The sequence below is a fragment of the Esox lucius genome, chromosome 11, assembly GCF_011004845.1.
Source record: "Esox lucius isolate fEsoLuc1 chromosome 11, fEsoLuc1.pri, whole genome shotgun sequence".
Taxonomy (NCBI): Eukaryota; Metazoa; Chordata; class Actinopteri; order Esociformes; family Esocidae; genus Esox; species Esox lucius.
In genome coordinates this window covers 37,181,561-37,201,535 of record NC_047579.1, presented here as the reverse complement: position 1 = coordinate 37,201,535, position 19,975 = coordinate 37,181,561, and the positions used below count along the sequence as shown (strand labels likewise).

The window sequence follows — 19,975 nt, the reverse complement described above, 5'->3', positions numbered from 1 at the left end:
TGGCCCTCATTTATCATTCTTGCATAGAAACGGGCGTATATGTTGGCGTAAGATTTTGCTTACACTCCTCTCACCGCCTGATTTATGAAGCTGTGCGTACCTTTAAAATCCAGGTGTACGCAATACCTTCCCTTGATAAATGCCGCGGCTGAAAACGATCGTCATTAGAATAACACGCCCCTATATATTCAAGTCTCCGCTTCCCCCACGCCCTCATTTTACACCATGGACACACGGAAGACGGCAAAAAAGAGAAACTTATCTGACGTGGAGATTGAGACGATCACCAGGGAGGTAGAAAGAAATAAAATTGTTTCATTTGGCAGTTTAAAAAGCGGAATAAAAGATGATGTGATGTGGAGTACCATTCATTCACATTAATAATTGCATGACAATTTGTAATATTCGTCTTATTATTTCATGACATTTATTATTAATGACGTTTATTGTTATTTAGAAGAAGAATGTTGTTATTATTATTATTATTTCTATTATTATTTAAAAGAAGAATGTCATTTTTATTATTTTGTCAGTCTGAATTATATTTTGGTAATTTAAAGCCTTTTATTACTGAACCCAGTCCATGCGCAACTGCCGGGCCTAACCCTGAAACATCATGTAAAGCGCACAGGCTCGCATCTGAAGGAATACATATAAATCAAATGCTTTGGTAAAGTCACACAAATGAAACCTTGAAGTCCATGTTGTACAAAAATAAACACTGAAGTTTGTAATTATGTTGTTGTTTTTTTTACAGTGGGTCATAATATATCATATCTTTTAGTTTGTCAGTGCGTTAGGATTTTTTTTTCCTGCGCATTTCCGCACTAACTCAAAACGTGCGTACACCACCTCCTGAGCTGGCGTAGGATTTGAGAGTGCCGTACACCAACGTCCATATTGATAAATCTCAAAGTCACTGTGGTTTTGGGTGTACGCTGGAAATTTGGTATACGCACTTTTGATAAATGAGGGCCAATGACCCTAAAAACACAGCAAACTAATAAACCAGATGTGTATTTGGTATTAATCAAAAGGAATCCCAATTGAAACCATTGCAGCCTAACCCAACATTTCAAAAAGAGACTGTGGGGTGAAAAAGTACACAATCCACCTACGTTTACTTCTCCAGGTAAACACCAGCCATTCTCCTGGCAGCTAGAACAGACATTTCAATAATAAAAGTAAAGGCAAAAAGGACAAAGAACACCAAGTATGCGAACATTTTATTAATAATTTTGACCAAAATACAAAGGCAAAGTCCCAGACATACCTCATCCCTTTCTTTATAAAATATATAATTGTTGATCATAAAAGTGCATGATTTCAGGGGGAGACATCCTAAAATATTGAAAGACATTCAGAGTGTAATGTAACACCGCATGGAAGGCACACAGTGGAAATAAGGCTCCCAACACAGACTACATCTCCACAATCGATATAGTTACCACTTCTCTTCAGATCTTCCTTAATCTGCACTAACCATAGAGGAAAAGAGCTGACGAAAACAGTTTTCCAACAGGAAATGTGTTGCCGGATAAACTGCTTTGACCTGCGTTGTACTTATCATTTAGTTGCAGAGGAAAGACAGGGCAAAAGGGGAGGAAGCCATCTTAGACTGCGGAGTTGCAGCCACAGAGATAGAAGACTAGTCTCATTATAAAAATGTTTGCATTATGGAGTCAACTAGACGGTCTGATCCCTAGCGATCCCACGGGTGGACATGACTCCCACTAGGCCTTTCAGTAAAGGTCTGCCAATTAAGTTCAAACTCTCACCAACTTGACTACACAAGAAAAAGGTGAATGCCTTCAATGGCATTGTCCATGCATGTTTCTCCCAGTTAAAGTCCTCTAACCATGTCTATGGACACAGCCTCTTTGGTGTTGGCTGTTGGTCATGTTAAGGCAGTAGATTCCAGATTCCTTCAGGCGAACACTTGCCATTGGGAAGAAAGCTTGAACTTTTTCTGATCTTCTGACTGAAACAACTGAGGTAATTTACTACGTGAGGAATTGTAGGCATGAAGTTCTGGACAGGTATAAACAACCTGAGAGCAGAGATCACCACTTATGCCATAGAAAAAAGTGAAAGGTGAATGTTAAGGAAAAGAATTACAATTCACATGTTTGAAACTCAATTACAGTAGAAGGCACATACACAGTTTCAAAACATTTCCATAATATAGACTGTTTAAATTAAATATTCTGAGCAAGTATAATTGCAGCATTACATTATACGTATATACATAATTTGTTTAATTAAGCATAATTAAAAATGAGATACATTCTAAAAAGATTGAGAATCACAAGCTACTGTTCTTGAGTTATAATATCTAAAAATGTTATTGTTTTACAGTCATCTTAAACACTACAACAAAGAATCAGTACCCAATCATCTCAAAAGAACCTGGACTCAAACACCTGCTTTATTTAAAATACTTAACTGCGCATAATGTAGCTTGCCTGAGCCCATAGAATCAGAGTATTCAAACATGTTTGCAAACAACACCCATCATGCACTTCCAGCAGGCACAATCAAAACACATTTAAAACAAAACAAACAATTTGAACCCAGGTGTGTGTGTTCAGAGCCATTATCCCAGCAGACGCAGACCAGCACCCTACCAGTCAGACCAGAGTAGAGTTTTTTTTTAACCAAACATTAAGGAGTTAAAACCTGATCCAGCTTCTTCAGGTCACTCAGGAAGCTGGTGGGTGTGACAATGTGGGAGGAACCTATTAACAGGAAACACCAACATTCTGGTTTAGTAAAATAAATTCTATAGTACTAAAACATTAACATTTCAGTATAGTAAAAACAAAACTGAAGTACTTATAGAAAACATGCCTGGGTAAATAAAAGGAAATGTACACCATTAGGGTATTTTGTGTTGCTTACCAATCAGGACCTCCCATTTTCCATCGGTGGCTCGAGTGACCTCATAGGCGGAGCGCATCTCTGAGTGGGTCATGCCTCCAATGACGAAGATAATGAGGCGAGGTCCGGTGCGATACTCCGTAGGAGGCTTGTTCTTGTGCCAGTGTCCAAAACGTGCACTGCTGCAGTGTTAGACAAGACGTGCACGTTAGCTGTCGCGTGTCCACTCTACAAGTTGGCCGTTGTGTATACATCATCTACAGGTGCTGGTCATAAAATTTTAATATCATCAAAAAGTTTATTTATTTCAGTAATTCCATTCAAAAAGTGAAACTTGTATAATTTATACATTAATTCCACACACTGATATATTTCAAGTGTTTCTTTTAATTTTTATGATTATAACTGACAACTAATGAAAACCCCAAATTCAAATCTCAGAAAATTTGAATATTGTGAAAAGGTTCAATATTGAAGACACCTGGTGCCACACTCAGCTAATTAACCCAAAACACCTGCAAAGGCCTTTAAATGGTCTCTCAGTCTAGTTCTGTAGGCTACACAAAGATGGGGAAGACTGCTGACTTGACAGCTGTCCAAAAGACGACCATTGACACCTTGCACAAGGAGGGCAAGACACAAAAGGTCATTGCTAAAGAGGCTGGCTGTTCACAGAGCTCTGTGTCCAAGCACATTAATAGAGAGGCGAAGGGAAGAAAAAGATGTGGTAGAAAAAAAGTGTACAAGCAATAGGGATAACCGCACCCTGGAGAGGATTGTGAAATAGTGATTGGGAGATTCACAAAGAGTGGACTGCAGCTGGAGTCAGTGATTCAAGAACCACCACACTCAGACATATGCAAGACATGGTTTCAGCTGTCGCATTCCTTGTGTCGAGCCACTCTTGAACAAGACTCAGCGTCAGAAGCGTCTCGCCTGGGCTAAAGACAAAAAGGACTGGACTGCTGTGGAGTTATGTTCTCTGATGAAAGTAAATTTTGCATTTCCTTTGGAAATCAAGGTCCCAGAGTATGGAGGAAGAGAGGAGAGGCACAGAATCCATGTTGCTTGAAGTCCAGTGTAAAGTTTCCACAGTCAGTGATGGTTTGGTGTGCCATGTCATCTGCTGGTGTTGGTCCACTGTGTTTTCTGAGGTCCAAGGTCAAGGCAGCCGTCTACCAGGAAGTTTTAGAGCACTTCTTGCTTCCTGCTGCTGACCAACTTTATGGAGATGCAGATTTCATTTTCCAACAGGACTTGACACCTACACAGTGCCAAAGCTACCAGTACCTGGTTTAAGGACCATAGTATCCCTGTTCATAATTGGCCAGCAAACTCGCCTGACCTTAACTGTATAGAAAATCTATGAGGTATTGTGAAGAGGAAGATGCGATACGCCAGACCCAACAATACAGAAGAGCTGAAGGCCACTATCAGAGCAACCTGGGCTCTCATAACACCGGAGCAGTGCCACAGACTGATCGACTCCATGCCACGCCGCATTGCTGCAGTAATTCAGGTGCTAAGTACTGAGTGCTGTACATGTTCATACTTTTCAGTTGGCCAACATTTCTAAAAAGTAATATTCTAATTTTCAGAGATAATGAATTTGGGATTTTGATTAGTTGTCAGTTATAATCATCACAATTAAATGAAATAAACATTTGAAATATATCAGTCTGTGTGTAATGAATGAACATAGAAGTTTCACTTTTTGAATGGAATCACTGAAATAAATCAGCTTTTTGATGATATTAAAATTTTATGACCAGCACCTGTACATGTTAGTCGTTTAGACATCTGGGCTTGACATTAACTGAGAATATAGACTTTGCATGTCTATATAAATAAGTGAAATAAACTCTTATTAAATCACAATTCACCGAGAGTGCTTGGTAAGCTCTAAAAGTGTATTGTCACAAGATCTGTGTGGACTGTGGTGTGTCTGGCTGCGTTTTTACCAATTTGCTTTCTCAAACTTGGCATTCTCATATTCTGGAGATTGCAACTTTATTCCTACATCAAAAACATGTCTGAAATATAAGTAGGCAGGTTGTGATTTATAGCATACACACAATTATCCCCAAAAAGGGATCTTAAATCAACATGTTTCATATTATGTTCATTAGACAATATAAATTGTGGCAATATTCCCAATATGGCTAGGCAAAGTGGCTGCTTAAGAAAAATTCACATTATTCAATAAAACATGGTATTTTATCACTGAAATTGTATAAATTAAGTTTCATAAGGCATTTAAAAATATATATTTTAGGGTTGTGAAGGATTGCATTTTGGATGACTAATGGTACAACCAAATTAATGAGGTAAAGAATGTTTTGACCAGATGACGTACATTTCAGCTGTATCGATTATGTACTTCGGATGTTTTGAATCTCAAAAAAACTTTCTAACAGCGAGAGATAAATGCCAGAATACCATAATGTACTAAAATGACAAAAACCATTAGCAGATTAACTCCAGAAACCTTATTAATATAGTAATGGAACAAACACCGGACGACACATTCAAAGCTACATCACCAGAACTAGTTCCAAAAGGCGCCTTATACCCTTAACCAAATGGGTGAGAGTGCACTAGTTCACTATAAGGAAATAAGGTGCCACTTGGAACACAGCTATAACACATCTGACATCCACAGCTGTCGTCATATTAATGGAACACTCACATCTGCATTTTACTACTCTGATTTGAACCCCGCCCTCAAAACAGTCCTTTACTGGGGACAAGAAGAGGACACTATCTAGGACGCAGGTGGACATTTTGGAAATGTGCACTTCATTGTGTCCACTGGTTTTAAAAGACAGATTAGGGTCCATTCAGATGATGGCAGATTAATGAATACAGTAATGACAGGTATGGGGATTATTCCCAGGCTTTCTGATGGCAGCCTGGATCAACATTAACGTCGTACCCACGCTCGCAGGAGACAAAGCTCTATTTTAAAGCGGAAAACTGAGATTAAGGTGTTGTTGCATGTGACCCTTGTTCTCCATCTGGCCCCATGAATGCGGTGGTCCCACCCCCTTCCTGGTGAAAAATCTGATGCACACCTGACTGTTGTCTGAGTGGTGTTGATGGGGGCAGGGTCAGCAATGAACGGCCACTGCTTCCTGTCCAGCTTGTCTTCTATGGCATTCTGGGAAAATGGAGAGGTTGGGTAGGTCAGAGACAACTTCACATACCTCCATCACTCCTACAACTACCATTACATACCTCAGTCACAACAACTACCATTACATACTATACCGTTTAGAAGTTTGGGGTCACTTAGAAATGTATGTTTTCATGGAAAACAAGGACATTAAATTAGTTTGAATAGGAAGTATCACAAAGTGAATAGCAAATATAGCCATTAATAAGGTCAGAAATAATGACTTTTTAATTGAAATAATAGTTGTCTCCTTCAATCTTTGATTTCATCAAAGAATCCTCCATTTGCAGAAATGACAGCTTTGCAGACCTTTGGCATTCCAGTAGTCAAATTGTTGAGGTAATCTGAAGAGATTTCACCCCATGCTTCCTGAACCATCTCCCACATGTTGGATTGGCCTAATGGGCACTTCTTACCTAATTTACAGTCAGGCTGCTCCCACAATAGCTCAATAGGGTTGAGATCTGGTGTTGGCCAATCCATTATAGACCGAAATACAAGCAGACTGCTTCTTCCCAACACTTTGGCGCTGCACTCTGGGTCATTGTCCTGTTGTAGTTGGAAGTCTCTAAGCACTGTCCACAGGGATTGGCATGGTGTTGCAAAATGGAGTGATAGCCTTCCTTCTTCAATATCCCTTTTACCCTGTACCAATATCCCACTTCACCACCACCGAAGTACCCCCAGACCATCACATTGGCTCCACCATGCTTGCCCGATGGCGTCTAGCACTCCTCCAGATTCTTTTAATTTGGTCTGCGTATCACGAATGTTCCTCTTTGTGATCTGAACACCTCAAATTTAGATTTGTCTGTCGAAACTTCCTCTGTCCAGTCTGTGTTCTTTTGCCCATCTTAAGCTTTTCTTTTAATTGGCCAGTTTGATATATGGCTTTTTCTTTGCAAGGCCAGCATTATGGCCATTTTGAGCCTGTGATCGAACCCACAATTGCTGATGCTTCAGATACTCACCTAGTCTACAAAAGGACAGTTTAATTGCTTCTTTAATTGGCACAACAGTGTTCAGCTGTTTTAACATAATTACAAAGGGGTTTTATAAAGATCAATCAGCTTTATGGATTAGCAAACATGCCATTGGAATACAGGACTGATGGTTGCTGATAATGGGCCTCTGTACGCCTATGTAGATATGTAATTATAAATTAGCCGATTCCAGCTACAATACTCATACACAATATGAACAATGCCTACATTGTATTTCTGATCAATTTGATGTTATTTTAATGGGAAAAAATATTTCCATTGAGTAACCGAAAACCTTTGAACAGTGGTGTACCTCTGTCACTCCCAGCAATCACATACAGTATTTGATACACTGCCGATTTTGCAGGTTTTCCCACTTACAGAAGCAATTTTTATCATAGGTACTTTAACTGTGAGTGACCGAATCTAAACCAAGCGAGTGGAGTTTAGGCCAAAAAGCTCTATTTTTGTCTCATCAGACCACATGACCTTCTCCCATTCCTGCTCTGGATCATCCAGATGGTCATTGGCAAACTTCAGATGGGCCTGGACATGCGCCGGTTTGACCTTGCGTGCGCTGCAGGATTTTAATTCATGACGGCGTAGTGTGTTACTAATGGTTTTCTTTGAGACTGTGGTCCCAGCTCTCTTCAGGTCATTGACCAGGTCCTGCCATGTAGTTCTGGGCTGATCCCTCACCTTCCTCATGATCTTTGATGCCCCACGAGGTGAGATCTTGCATGGAGCCCCAGACCGAGGGAGATTCTTCCATTTTCGAATAATTGCGCCAACAGTTGTTGCCTTCTCAGGCTGCTTGCCTATTGTCCTGTAGCCCATCCCAGCCTTGTGCAGGTCTACAATTTTATCCCTGATGTCCTTACACAGCACTCTGGTCTTGGCCATTGTGGAGAGGTTGGAGTCTGTTTGATTGAGTGTGTGGACAGGTTTCTTTTATACAGGAAACGAGTTCAAACAGGTGCATTTAATACAGTTAATGAGTGGAGAACAGAAGGGCTTCTTAAAGAAAAACTAATAGGTCTGTGAGAGCCGGAATTCTTACTGGTTGGTAGGTGATCAAATACTTATGTCATGCAATAAAATGCTAATTAATTATTTAAAAATCATACGATGTGATTTTCTGCATTTTTGTTTTAGATGCCGTCTCTCACAGTTGAAGTGTACCTATGATTACAGACCTCTACATGCTTTGAAAGTAGGAAAACCAGCAAAATCGGCAGTGTATCAAATACTTGTTCTCCCCACTGTAGGTGACATGAATGAACACAGAAAAACCAAGAGGTTCGTACCTCCATCTCTCTAAATACCACTGTAGTGACTATCATTGCTTAAAGGTCCATTAGCCACTTAGTTAATTGGTTATGGTAATGCTTGTCTCATTACGTGCATTAAATCAATGTGTGTAATTCAAGCCGTGATCTAGTTTGATTTTTTTAATTTATTGTAACATCAATGTTTGACAAATGACTGATGTTGTTACCATGGTGCTGAGTGATGGTTCAGAGTGAAAGTAATCCTGTAGTGGTAGCTGTAGATTATCGTGGTGATAGCGGTAAGAAACCATAAGCTCCCATAACCAAGAACAACTAAACTTTCTACACCTATTTATCACACAAACCCACCGCATGACATAAACGTGACTGCCACCTAGTGCCCTGGAAGTGTGACAGCCCAAAACAACTAGGTTATACAACACACAAAACAGCTCCTACAACCACACCATACCTCCATCACATCTTTCATGGTGGGTGTCCACCGGGAGAGTTCATAAGAGGTGTCTGTGCGCACCTTCTTCTCAGGCAGTGTTTTCCCAGAATTAGGACCCTGAAACACAACAGGCCCTTTCAAAGTCAGAACAGTGATTTGCTGTAAATTAAGGCATTTTGTTCAGCCCACAGGTGAGAAACATTTCCCCAAATTACACGGTGTGAGGCAGACAAACTAACCCCAGCGATTATTTGGCAGCCCAGGTGCTGCAGGTTGGTGATAATGTTGCTGTCTGCCTGCACGTTAGCATGCTGGATGAGCTTGGTCAGGTTCTCCTCTCCAATGCCTGCGAGTGTACGGAGAACATCCCGTTAACACAGACAAAGACTGAGTGATGACTCACCACCTGTTTAGCATAATCAAAACAGGCTCACTAGCTAGCCAGAGGGGTGTACCAGAACGCAGGAGTCAGTCAACTACCTAAACTAAACAAACAGGTAGAACATGGCCTAGGGTGGTCCAGCAGTCTGACTTCCCTGCATGGATTTCAACCATCTACTGCTCCTTCAGCACACGTCTACCCTCCCTATAAGCACTCTCAATAAAATAACCCCAAAACTACAGTGGCCAAAAGTGTTGGCACCCCTGAAATTATTCCAGAAAATCAACTATTTCTCACAGATAAGTATTGCATTAACACATGTTTTGCTATACACATTTATTCCCCTCGTGTGTATTGGAACAAAAAAAAAAAGGCAAAAAAAGCAAATTGGACATAATTGCACACAAAACTCCAAAAATTGGCTGGAAGATATTATTGGGACCCTTAACTTAATATTTGGTTGCACACCCTTTGGAAAAAATAACTGAAATCAATCGCTTCCTATAACCATCAATAAGCTTCTTACACCTCCCATCCGGACTTTTGGACCACTCTTCCTATGCAAACTGCTCCAGGTCTCTCATATTGGAAGGGCGCCTTTTCCCAACAGCAATTTTAAGATCTCTCCACAGGTGTTCAATGGGATTTAGATCTGGACTCATTGCTGGACACTTCAGAACTCTCCAGCGCTTTGTTGCCATCCATTTCTGTGTGCTTTTTGAAGTATGTTTGGGGTCATTGTCCTGCTGGAAGACCCATGATCTCGGACGCAAACCCAGCTTTTTGACACTGGGCCCTACATTGCGACAAAATCCTTTGGCAATCCTCAGATCTCATGATGCCTTGCACACAGTCAAGGCACCCAGTGCCAGAGGCAGCAAAACAACCCCAAAACATCTTTGAACCTACAGTGAACCATATTTCACTGTAGGTACTGTGTTCCTTTCTTTGTAGGCCTCATTCAGTTTTGGGTAAACAGTAGAATGATGTGCTTAACCAAAAAGCTCTATCTTGGTCTCATCTGTCCACAAGATGTTTTCCCAGACGGATTTTGGCTTACTCAAGTACATTTTGGCAAACTGTAGTCTTGCTTTTTTTTGTCTCTGTCTCAGCAGTGGGGTCCTCCTGGGTCTTCTGCCATAGCATTTAATTTCATTCAAATGTCGACGGATAGTTCGTGCTGACACTGATGCACCCTGAGCCTGCAGGACAGCTTGAATTTCTTTGGAACTTGTTTGGGGCTGCTTATCCACCATCCGGACTATCCTGCGTTGCAACCTTTCCTTAATTTTTCTCTTCCGTCCACGTACAGGGAGATTAGCTACAGTGCCAAGGGTTGCAAACGTCTTGATAATGCTGCGCACTGTGGACAAAGGAACATCTAGATCTCTGGAGATGGACTTGTAACCTTGAGATTGTTGATGTTTTTCCACAATTTTTGTTCTCAAGTCCTCAGACAGTTCTCTTCTCTTTCTGTTGTCCATGCTTAGTGTGGTACACACAGACACACAATGCACAGACTAAGTCAACATCTCTCCTTTTTATCTGCTTTCAGGTGTGATTTTTACATTGCCCACACCTGTTACTTGCCCCAGGTGAGTTTAAAGGAGCATCACATGCTTGAAACAATCTTATTAATCCACAATTTTGAAAGGGTGCCAAGAATTTTGTCCAGCCCATTTTGGGTGTTTTGTGTGCAATTATGTCCAATTAGCTTTTTTTCCCAATTTTTTTTTGTTTTGTTCCAATATACACAAAGGGTATATTGGAGTATAGCAAAACATGTGTTAATGCAATACTTTTCTGTGAGAAAAAATTGATTTCCTGGAATAATTTCAGGGGTGCCAACACTTTTGGCCATGACTGTATTTCAAAATATTTAGCTAGTAAACTCTAAATATATCACTGTGCTTGTACAGAGAGAATCACCAGTTAGTACTAGGTACATAACTTCAGCACCAATTTATGCACTGCCCCTCAATCACCTTGTTGCCATGGTCACTAATATTCTATAGCAGCTGCAGCCATATTGATGACCGGACACTGACTGGGGCTAATGACTTAACAGTGGCTAATTACAGGTAAAACCAAATGACACTAAAGGGGCTTGGAAACAGAGGCGTAGGCAGAAATGTGTTACTGGGTGCGTCTGCAGAAATTTGGGTGGAAACATAATATATAATGTAATGTCAGAACTGTCTCAGTCTGGGTAGGCCAAGCCCCAGGCCCACCCAGCACCTATGCCCCTGCTTGGAAACACAACAACAATGTTAATAACCGCAAATATTTGGTAGAAAACATTATCCTGCAACTATAATTTGATGAAATCAAAAAGACGATAAAAGGTGAAGCTAATCATTTGCTTCCTTAAGTGGATTTATTGGGTTTTCAAGCCTTCATAATGCATTTCAGACCAAATCTTCATCAGCCCCCACTTAGGTAGCATTGAGGAGAAATCTGTTGGACATCTGGCTCAAAGGGAACATTCAAAACAATAGTGTGACGTAACGTGATCAATTACTATACTAACTACAAAGTAGAGGGTCTGTTGATAGCGCATGGCAATTGCAATGCCAGGGTTATGGGTTCAATCCCTATAACCCGGGAGCGGTATAAAACCAAATGTACAACTGTTTAGTCTCTCTGTACAAGAGCACTTGCAAAATAACAGAAATGTTAAAGTAGATTTGAGTTCTCATACTAAAGCCTGCCAACTGCTCATTATCACAGTAGAAGCAGGGTAGTCATGGCTACTGACAAGCAGCTGCATTCTGGCTATGCAAAAACATACCGTTCTTTTTGTGGAAGATGTAGAGCAGTATGATGCGAATCTTGTCGTAGGGCTGGATGTCAGTGTTAAGAAGTACAGGGACGATGCTCTTCATGGCATCCTTCAGAGGTTCACCCATAGCATTACTGCCCATGGCAAGGTCCTGGGAGACAATATATCAACAACACTCAAGTTCATATCAAGTTCCCCCATCTACTGTAGTCCTTATTGTCAGATCCAGGAAAACAAATCAAGTAGGAAAAAATTAGGACCACATGAGGAACAACCATTAACAATCTACTAAACTGGAATTCCCTTGGTGTGAAGTAATGCTACATCTGAAGAATTGAGCAGAAACTGTCAATTTCTGGACCACTCGCTCCTAACAAAAAGTACATTATTTATACCGTGGCATAAGATAGAGAAAAGAAAAAACAGATAAGTTACATAAAGTGAACTTAAAAGCATGTAGCACATCAATACACCAACAATACTTAACATACTCAACAAGAAAGTCTATACCACAAACCACATGCACTGGAGGCAGTATGCTCTCTGTCCATGAAAAAAAAAGGAGTTTTCCCTAGGGCATTTGTAATAGTTTTAGACATTGCTGGGAGATAAATAGTTTACACCAACATTACCAACCTAACATATATTTGAGCTGATGCATGCTGGTCACAGTTCCAGGTTTGTTGAGTATGTTCCCCGAAGGGCAGCTACAGAAATATGTAAAAACAGTTGCGCTAACTACTGTAAGTCGCTCTGGATAACAGCGTCTGCTAAATGACAAATGTGAACAGGATTATGCCACACATCTGCTTCGAGGAGCAATGCACAAAAACTCACTGAACCCAGTTATGTGACATGGGTGACAGTGTGCCCGTCCACAAGCTGTTGAAGTGAGCAAAGATCCAAACGGTCCCTAAAGGATTAGCATAAAGAGCAAAGCTTTCAGACTGAAGACTCCTGATCTGTTAGAAGTTCACGCTCCCTGATCACCGTTCCATGGGCACTGACACTCGAGATCACAGATCCAACACTACATCCCTGACGGCTCTGCTATGGGTGACTCAAATGTTTTAGAGCTAAAGCCTTAGGAAAGAGATCAAAACCACGGAACTATTAAGAGCCAAGTGAGACAATGTTGTGGAGAGGGAGAATTTCTGGGAGCTATTCTGGGAACTAGGATGGGAGGGGGTTATAATAACATGCCACCACAGAGGAGAGATTCCGGTGCACGGCCATCCCTTTCACATCAGACAGCGTACAATGAGGCACCGAACACCGCGCACAAGCCATGCCAATCTCCAGGTAAAGAGCGATAGGGAATCCCAGAATGCAATGTTCCATTAAGTTAAATTAGGTCAACCTCCAATCCAGAAAAAACTGTCAGCTACACTGATCAGACAAGTCCTTTTCAGGACCTGCTCATTTACTTGATATTGAGTCTTCTATCTGCAGTTTCACCTAATCGTGGACATCCCCAAAGCTTGGTCAGGAATAAGAGGTCACCTACCTGCCCAGTGGACCTTACACTTGCAGGCCTCATGACATACAACTTCCCATGTGAACATGAAAGGAAAACATTACTTAGCTCCAGCACTGTAATTCCATGACAACATGCTAGCTTTGAATTTGAACAAACCTGGACCAGACATCGGCAAGCTATGCAGAGACAAACGCCAAAATGTATTTTCCATCAAAAGGCCCTAGCACCTAAAGCTCAAGCAGGGCTCTGTGTTCAGGGACCACTCATGTTTTTGACTGTAGACAGAGACACGCAGACACACATTCCCACTTGATATATTAATCCAAAAATGTAGACTGCACTTTCATTTGAGGTTGATGAGACTAACACAAGCAAGCACAACTGAACTATGCAATCAAGATATGAATGCATACAGGCATCCTGAAAATGTATTGCAGCCAAACAGAGCTTGTGATTATTGGCTTACAGAGAGCAAGATAAGCACATTCTCCCTTCCTCAGGATAATGACAATCGCAGCTTCTGTAACATTACTTGTTTATGTAATTCTATGAAAAAGGGTACATTTGAAAAGGACGACGTGGGGAGGTCAGTGCCCCAGCGAAGGATTAACAGGACGGTCCAGGAACCAGAGAGCATTGTTCTTTGATATTGCATAATAGCACATCATTATCCTGGTGACTTACTCACAGGGGGACAATATCCAACCGACCTGCTTAAACAGCACAGCAACGTCGCCCCAGGGACCCGTATAAGTCAAGTCATTTGGTTTCACAAGAGAGGGAGCTTGACAACTAATGGGCACAAGTCTAAATTAGTGCACTATGCAGAGAACAGGGTTCAGTTTGGGACACATCCTTGTTCTGTGGCAGCACTGACCTGCTCCACTTCACACAGTTTGTCCACAGACGCTTTGTATCTCTTCATACAGGCCTCGGCTAGGTGCAGGTGGGTGGAGTACTGCAGATCAAAATAAACACATGGCTCATTTAATAACGTTGCACTTTAAAAAATGTGATTTAAAATAGAAACATGTTAGATCCTAAGTTTTCTGAGAGGTAGGAATGTCGTGTAAGACGTACCAAACTGAGCTCCTTCTGATATTGTGGCATCTTCTTGAGCATCTGGGACAGGTCTTTTATGTTGGCCTTATCAGTGCTCATCCGCTTACTCTCACAGAAAACACGGAGCAGCTCCGTCACTTTCCTAAAACATCAGTCCGTTTTTTATTCAAGAAAAAAAACATTTCACATGAACCTTAGCTCTATTTGTAAAATAAGTATTGAATCGTCACAAAATGTGTCTAACTTGGTGACATCAGCTATGTGCATGTGTCTCAGCTCGATCCACAGCTCATCATCTTCGTCCAGGAGAACCTCCTTCTCCCTGGAGTCCCCGATTCCAGTTGACTGATACCTACAAAAAACAACAGCAGCTGTCAGTCACAATATGACAGATTCCCTCTGCTCATAGTATGTATATATGTAGACAATGGCAGTATAGTAAGTACAGAAACATTTGCAACAATGATAATGTCCTCATGGTCCCTGGTCAAATGTAGTGTACCCAATAGCAAGTAGGGGGCAATTGGGGAATCAGACACAGCAGACCTGTAGATGTCCTGTTTGATGTCCAGAAGGTCATACACCATAGCCTGGAAGGTCAGCTCGTGCAGAATGGGGGAGATTGGGTCAAAGCCACGGTCCACAATCAACAACTGGGACCGGTTCTTGTCGGGACCCTGGAAACACACCAGACACTCAACATTCGGGCAGGAAAGCATCCCACAAATGTCACTTTGAGACGACCAGTTAAGTACATCACGGTATCTCGCCACAACGCAATACCAGGAATGCTCACAGGTTTAACCAACAAGCGGCCTGGTTCAGAGACACACATTCATGGTTTGGATCCTGAACGGCCGCCGGCGTTTCCTTGTGGAAAGATGTGGAAATAACAAGCAAAAGAGGGCAGTGAACTGCACTGAGGTGTTCACTGATTAGCCTGCGGCATGATGTTATAGTCTACATTTCAAGAGCTACAATAAAGGCTCAATCTAGTGTTGAAGCCGATTCTCTCTACAGATATCCATCTATATGACTGTGAGCCAGTCAGTGCCTGGGTGGTCAATAACAATAAAATATCTGTACCATGAAAAACAGCAGACCACCTAGTGGTTAGAGCATCTGACCAGTAATTGAAGAGGCTAGTTTACATCCCTATGTTGCCATGGTGAAAAATGTATAATTCCTCCCTTGAGCAAGGCAGATAACCCTAACTGCTTCCTTAAGTGGCTCGAGATATGACTGCCTGCCAAGCTACTAAAATGTATTTGCATTCTATTTGCGTAGTGTTGTATTACACTGGCGTTGTCGTACATCAACCACACTGTGGATATTTCCTTGTCTAAAATAAGCAGAGCCAGTACTGAGACAGAGAGATCACAGAAGACAAGGGTAGACAGGAAAAGGATATCAAATGAATACATGCCTTCAGATGTCCAACACGGAATCAAGGAAATGTGAGCTAGGAAAGAGAAAAAAGGAGAGAAAATGTAGCAAGATGGAGAAGCACAGTGTGAAAGACAATCAACAGGAAAATCAAGCGAGAAAGCAGAAAACAGCTGAGGCACAAGAAACACCCACAGATGTGACACTTCACTAGTCATTATCAACAGCCGAGTACATTCATGAAAAAGAAGCCTTTTATAGTTTTAGAAGTCATTCAATGCACTGCATGTTTCAGTGTTTTCAATGGGTTTAAGGAGGAAATTGTCATTTTCAGCAGAGCAAATGGGCCTTTTAACCCCACGAGGCAGAGCGTTTTCAGGAGACAAGAAGTCTCATTTTACATAATGAAACAGTTTGGCGCGTCCCATTGGACGAGCTGAGGCAGGAAAATAATATAATGTATTGTGGGATGGAATGTTTAGCCAGCAACATCACCAGTCCCTCATTGGTGTACACAATAGAGTAGATAAAACATTAAATAACTGTGGCTCCACAGAGTCACCAGAAGGCTAACGGCATTTTTCTTCCTCCCGCTCAGTCACCCTTAGTAACTAGGTCTAAGGTACCCCACTGGGACATGCTTTTCACAATCAGATAGTGGCATATCATTTGACACACCTTTCGTAACACGAGGTCGGCATTTACGCGATTTCAAAGAATAGCCTTGTAAGAACCAAAGTCATTTCTCCCGGGTTAAGGGGGTTTAAAAAAAAAATAAAAAAACCTTTGCAACAATTCTTCGATACTATTGGAAAACCTCTGGTAGTGTCAACAGGCACACAGCGCTATCAGTCCTGAAGAGTAGGGTAGTCTCCTCACCTCACCCATACTGGGGTTGTCTGCTTTGTGAGCAATCAGACGCTGATACACCTCTTCAGCCAGTCTGGCCGTCTCCTCAGAAGCCCTACATAGGTGGGGTGAAACAGGGGGGAGGGGGGTCACAAGAGAGAGAACTGAACTAGCAGACACTGAAGTAACCAAACAACACAATTCAATGGTAACAGCGAGGTTACCATTGAATGCAAGTTGTGTAAGGCCAGACAACAGACCTGTGCCTTCGAAACAAAAGCCTGGAGCAGCATCAGCTCGCTTTCCATCTGAAGTGTTGCCCTCCTTTCTCACTTCTCAGAAGAGCCACACTGAGTGTCTGTTTACAGAGATGAATGCCCAACATCGTGGTGAACATTGGGGGTGAGTTAACAGTACCTGTGGTAGCGGATGGCAGGGTACTCCTTCAGGGTGTCACACAGGGTGGCGATCTGCTCCGCCAGAGTCTCTATCATCTTGCTTTTGTCGCCCTCGGCAACAGGACTGTAGAACGAGTGCATGGAGCTGGGATCGTCCAATGAAAAGACCTAAGGCAGGGTCGGGGGGGGGGGGTTAGAGACCATGATTACCGGACATTTTCACTGGACACCCCGAAAGGAAAAAACATTAATTTCACATGTGAAATTATACTGTTATGCGAATGAGTTTCCAGTTCTGGGAACATTTCACATGTGCTTAGATGTTTTAATGTGTGGGAACACTGGTTTCCATTTCGAGGCATCACATGTTGACACTGGCATTTTGAAAACAAGATCAAATGCTATTCACACGTGCACCGCATTATTTACATGCATCCACATGTGAAATTCATATGGTCTTCTGTAAGGACTCCAAAGAGCTACCCGATAATGCACATTTCAATGGGAGCAAACCACAGGAGGTGAGTTTCACTGGATCAGCGGTTGACCGCCCGCCAGAGCTGATTGAGGTTTAGAGAAGGGAGACAAGGTACACAGGTGTGCCTCACCTGGGACTCATAGGGAAGGAAAGCCACGTTGATCTCCTTCAGAGTCTTGATGACACGGGCAACTCTGGACCTCCCGATCTCAGCAAACAGATTATCTGGGCAATCTGGAGCATAGGCCCAATTAGATTTTCTATTACTATTTTTTTTAGACAAATTATATTGACAGTTAGAATTTCTTTCCAAAGAATTATCTTGTTAGGACATATTATAAATAAAAGAACAAAAACAGACCGTCTGTATCAGAAGACAGGGTTTGTCATTACGTTAGTTTAATAATCATTTTAAACAAACAGTCTTACTGTCTGTGAAGAAAATGTGAGCCGCTTTGTAGGTGAAAGCTGTCTCTTTGAAGTCATTGATGAGAGCATGAACAGACTGAAACAGACAAATACATTCAGCTTTTACTCAGAAAATTTGAAAGCTACAGAAATCTGATAAAGCTAATGAGTTAACAGAGGTACAGGATCTGGCAGCGAACATCATGACAGAGGGACCAACAGGAAGAAGGCATACGCACTTTTTCTGAAGGAGAGATCAGATAAATGGCCTCCAGACTGGAGATGGGCTCCCTGCGCTTGTTGATGTCCTCCACAACTGTGGGAGGAAAAGTACAACACTAAATTTGACTGCAGAATGCCACGGCCGAAATTGAAACTGGCCGTCTCACCCTTTTCATACAGCAAACACTGCTACAGTGTTACGCGTCAATGGTGGCAAACCTTTCAGAAAATCGAAAAGCATTAACCCTTTCAGTCGATAGAATTCTGCTCCGAACTAGAATGTTCACCCCGGCACCCAGAAGGGCAGCTCAAAGTTCTTTTATTGACAGTTATGGTTGCCTAGTGATGGACGTTATGCCCACTTCAGACAAGGTATTTTTTTGAAAAAGTAATACCGGTAGAGCGGCAGACCGAACTTAAGCGTATTCATTATCCTTTCTAAGCGGCATTAGTCTAAATTTCAGACTGGATGTTTCTATCAAACCCACCAGTTGAGAGCCCAATGGCCATTCCATCCCAACACTTACTAGTCACCCCCTCCGCCATGATGTCGGACATCTTACAGCACGAGGACAGGATCCGCATGCTAATGTGGTCCACAATGAGCACCTGGAAAAAAACAAATGGACGTTCTCAAGTAACAATACATTTATACTGATTTCTAGGTTCCCATGACTGACAATGAGACAGAGGAAGACAATGTCTTTTGTCTTAGATCTTGACTATTGCTCGGTCAAATTGTCAATAATGTTCCGCATGTGAGAGTTAATCAAAATATACACTAATACCTTCCATTCTCCATCCTTCTTCACACTTTTGATAACTCCATTCAGGATTTCTTAAGAGGAAAGACGGAAGAAAATATTAGAGCGACATAAATGGCTTGAACAACTAACTGTCATTTTTTTAAACGGAGTTCGGAATAAGGAGTGGTTTGTTTTTACCAGGTGGGTCAATAAAGAACCAAGTCAATGATGCCATAAACAAAAGGTCTGCTTTGGGTAGGGGGCGGAGTGCTGGTTGATCCAGTAAAAGAAGGAAACGAACAGTGGTCGTGGGACTGGAATACTCATTTCCTGGGTTTTGTCTTTGACAAAAAAACACTAAGTTTACCCACTTGATCGTGTGTTTTTTTTCTGATGGAGCTAATTAGTGTCAAACAGTAATGTATTAAGTAGTAAAAGGATAAACAACATGAACGTAGCTGCACGGGCAGTTTACATTACCTTCCGTCACATGCATGGTTAATCACAAGCCATCTCAAAGTTAAATAGCTACACCCAACTCGGCATATCACTCCCATCATTGCTACTTGAATGAGGTCAGCAAAGACTCACGTTATAGTTGAAATATGGGAACTTCTGATGAGGCATACACTATCAAGTCACATTATTATATTCTATTTCAGGAAGCTGACTTTATCAGAGTTAGCAACGTAGGCTTCGTAACGCTAACTATCCAGGCAGTTTGTATGAATGTTTTCTGTTCTTAAATTTCGAGACATGATAAAAGCTGGGTATCATCAAACCGTGACTATTTAAATTGTGGAACAATAGATACCTGACAGTCGTAAAATGTAACTTTTATTCACTTACTCTCTCCGACTACCGCTTTCAGTCCGCTGGGAGCCATCTTGACACTTCCGTGTTGTGGATTTTTTTTATGTTAACAGACTGGCAAAATGAGCATAACAGTTACGTAACGTCCGCTTTGTTTTCGAAGAAAACTTTAACTGTATCTAATGTTTAACCCTAATAGTAGGCAT

The 19,975-nt window shown here is 41.6% G+C and overlaps 1 protein-coding gene across 1 annotated transcript; it reads right to left on the bottom strand.

Moving 5' to 3' along the window:
- Window positions 1-1,209: 1,209 nt before the first annotated feature.
- stxbp2 (syntaxin binding protein 2) lies at window positions 1,210-19,889 on the bottom strand. Its single transcript, XM_010892523.4, has 18 exons — window positions 19,806-19,889; window positions 18,999-19,048; window positions 18,738-18,819; window positions 18,228-18,304; window positions 18,010-18,085; window positions 17,711-17,814; window positions 17,122-17,270; window positions 16,735-16,819; window positions 15,016-15,146; window positions 14,714-14,821; window positions 14,488-14,611; window positions 14,285-14,365; window positions 11,937-12,078; window positions 9,003-9,109; window positions 8,782-8,880; window positions 5,955-6,040; window positions 2,902-3,062; window positions 1,210-2,738 (listed from the first exon to the last, which is right to left on the bottom strand). The coding sequence occupies exons 1-18, from the start codon at window positions 19,840-19,842 to the stop codon at window positions 2,665-2,667; spliced, it is 1,773 nt and encodes a 590-aa protein (XP_010890825.1). The 5' UTR covers window positions 19,843-19,889; the 3' UTR covers window positions 1,210-2,664.
- Window positions 19,890-19,975: the final 86 nt, after the last annotated feature.

Coding starts and splice junctions, on each gene's coding strand:
- stxbp2 (XM_010892523.4), bottom strand. CDS start 19,842: ATGGCTCCCAGCGGACTGAAAGCGGTAGTCGGAGAGA. Junction 18,820..18,998: donor AGAAGGATGGAGAATGGAAG/GTATTAGTGTAT, acceptor GTTTTTTTCCAG/GTGCTCATTGTGGACCACAT. Junction 18,305..18,737: donor CATGGCGGAGGGGGTGACTA/GTAAGTGTTGGG, acceptor TTCCTCCCACAG/TTGTGGAGGACATCAACAAG.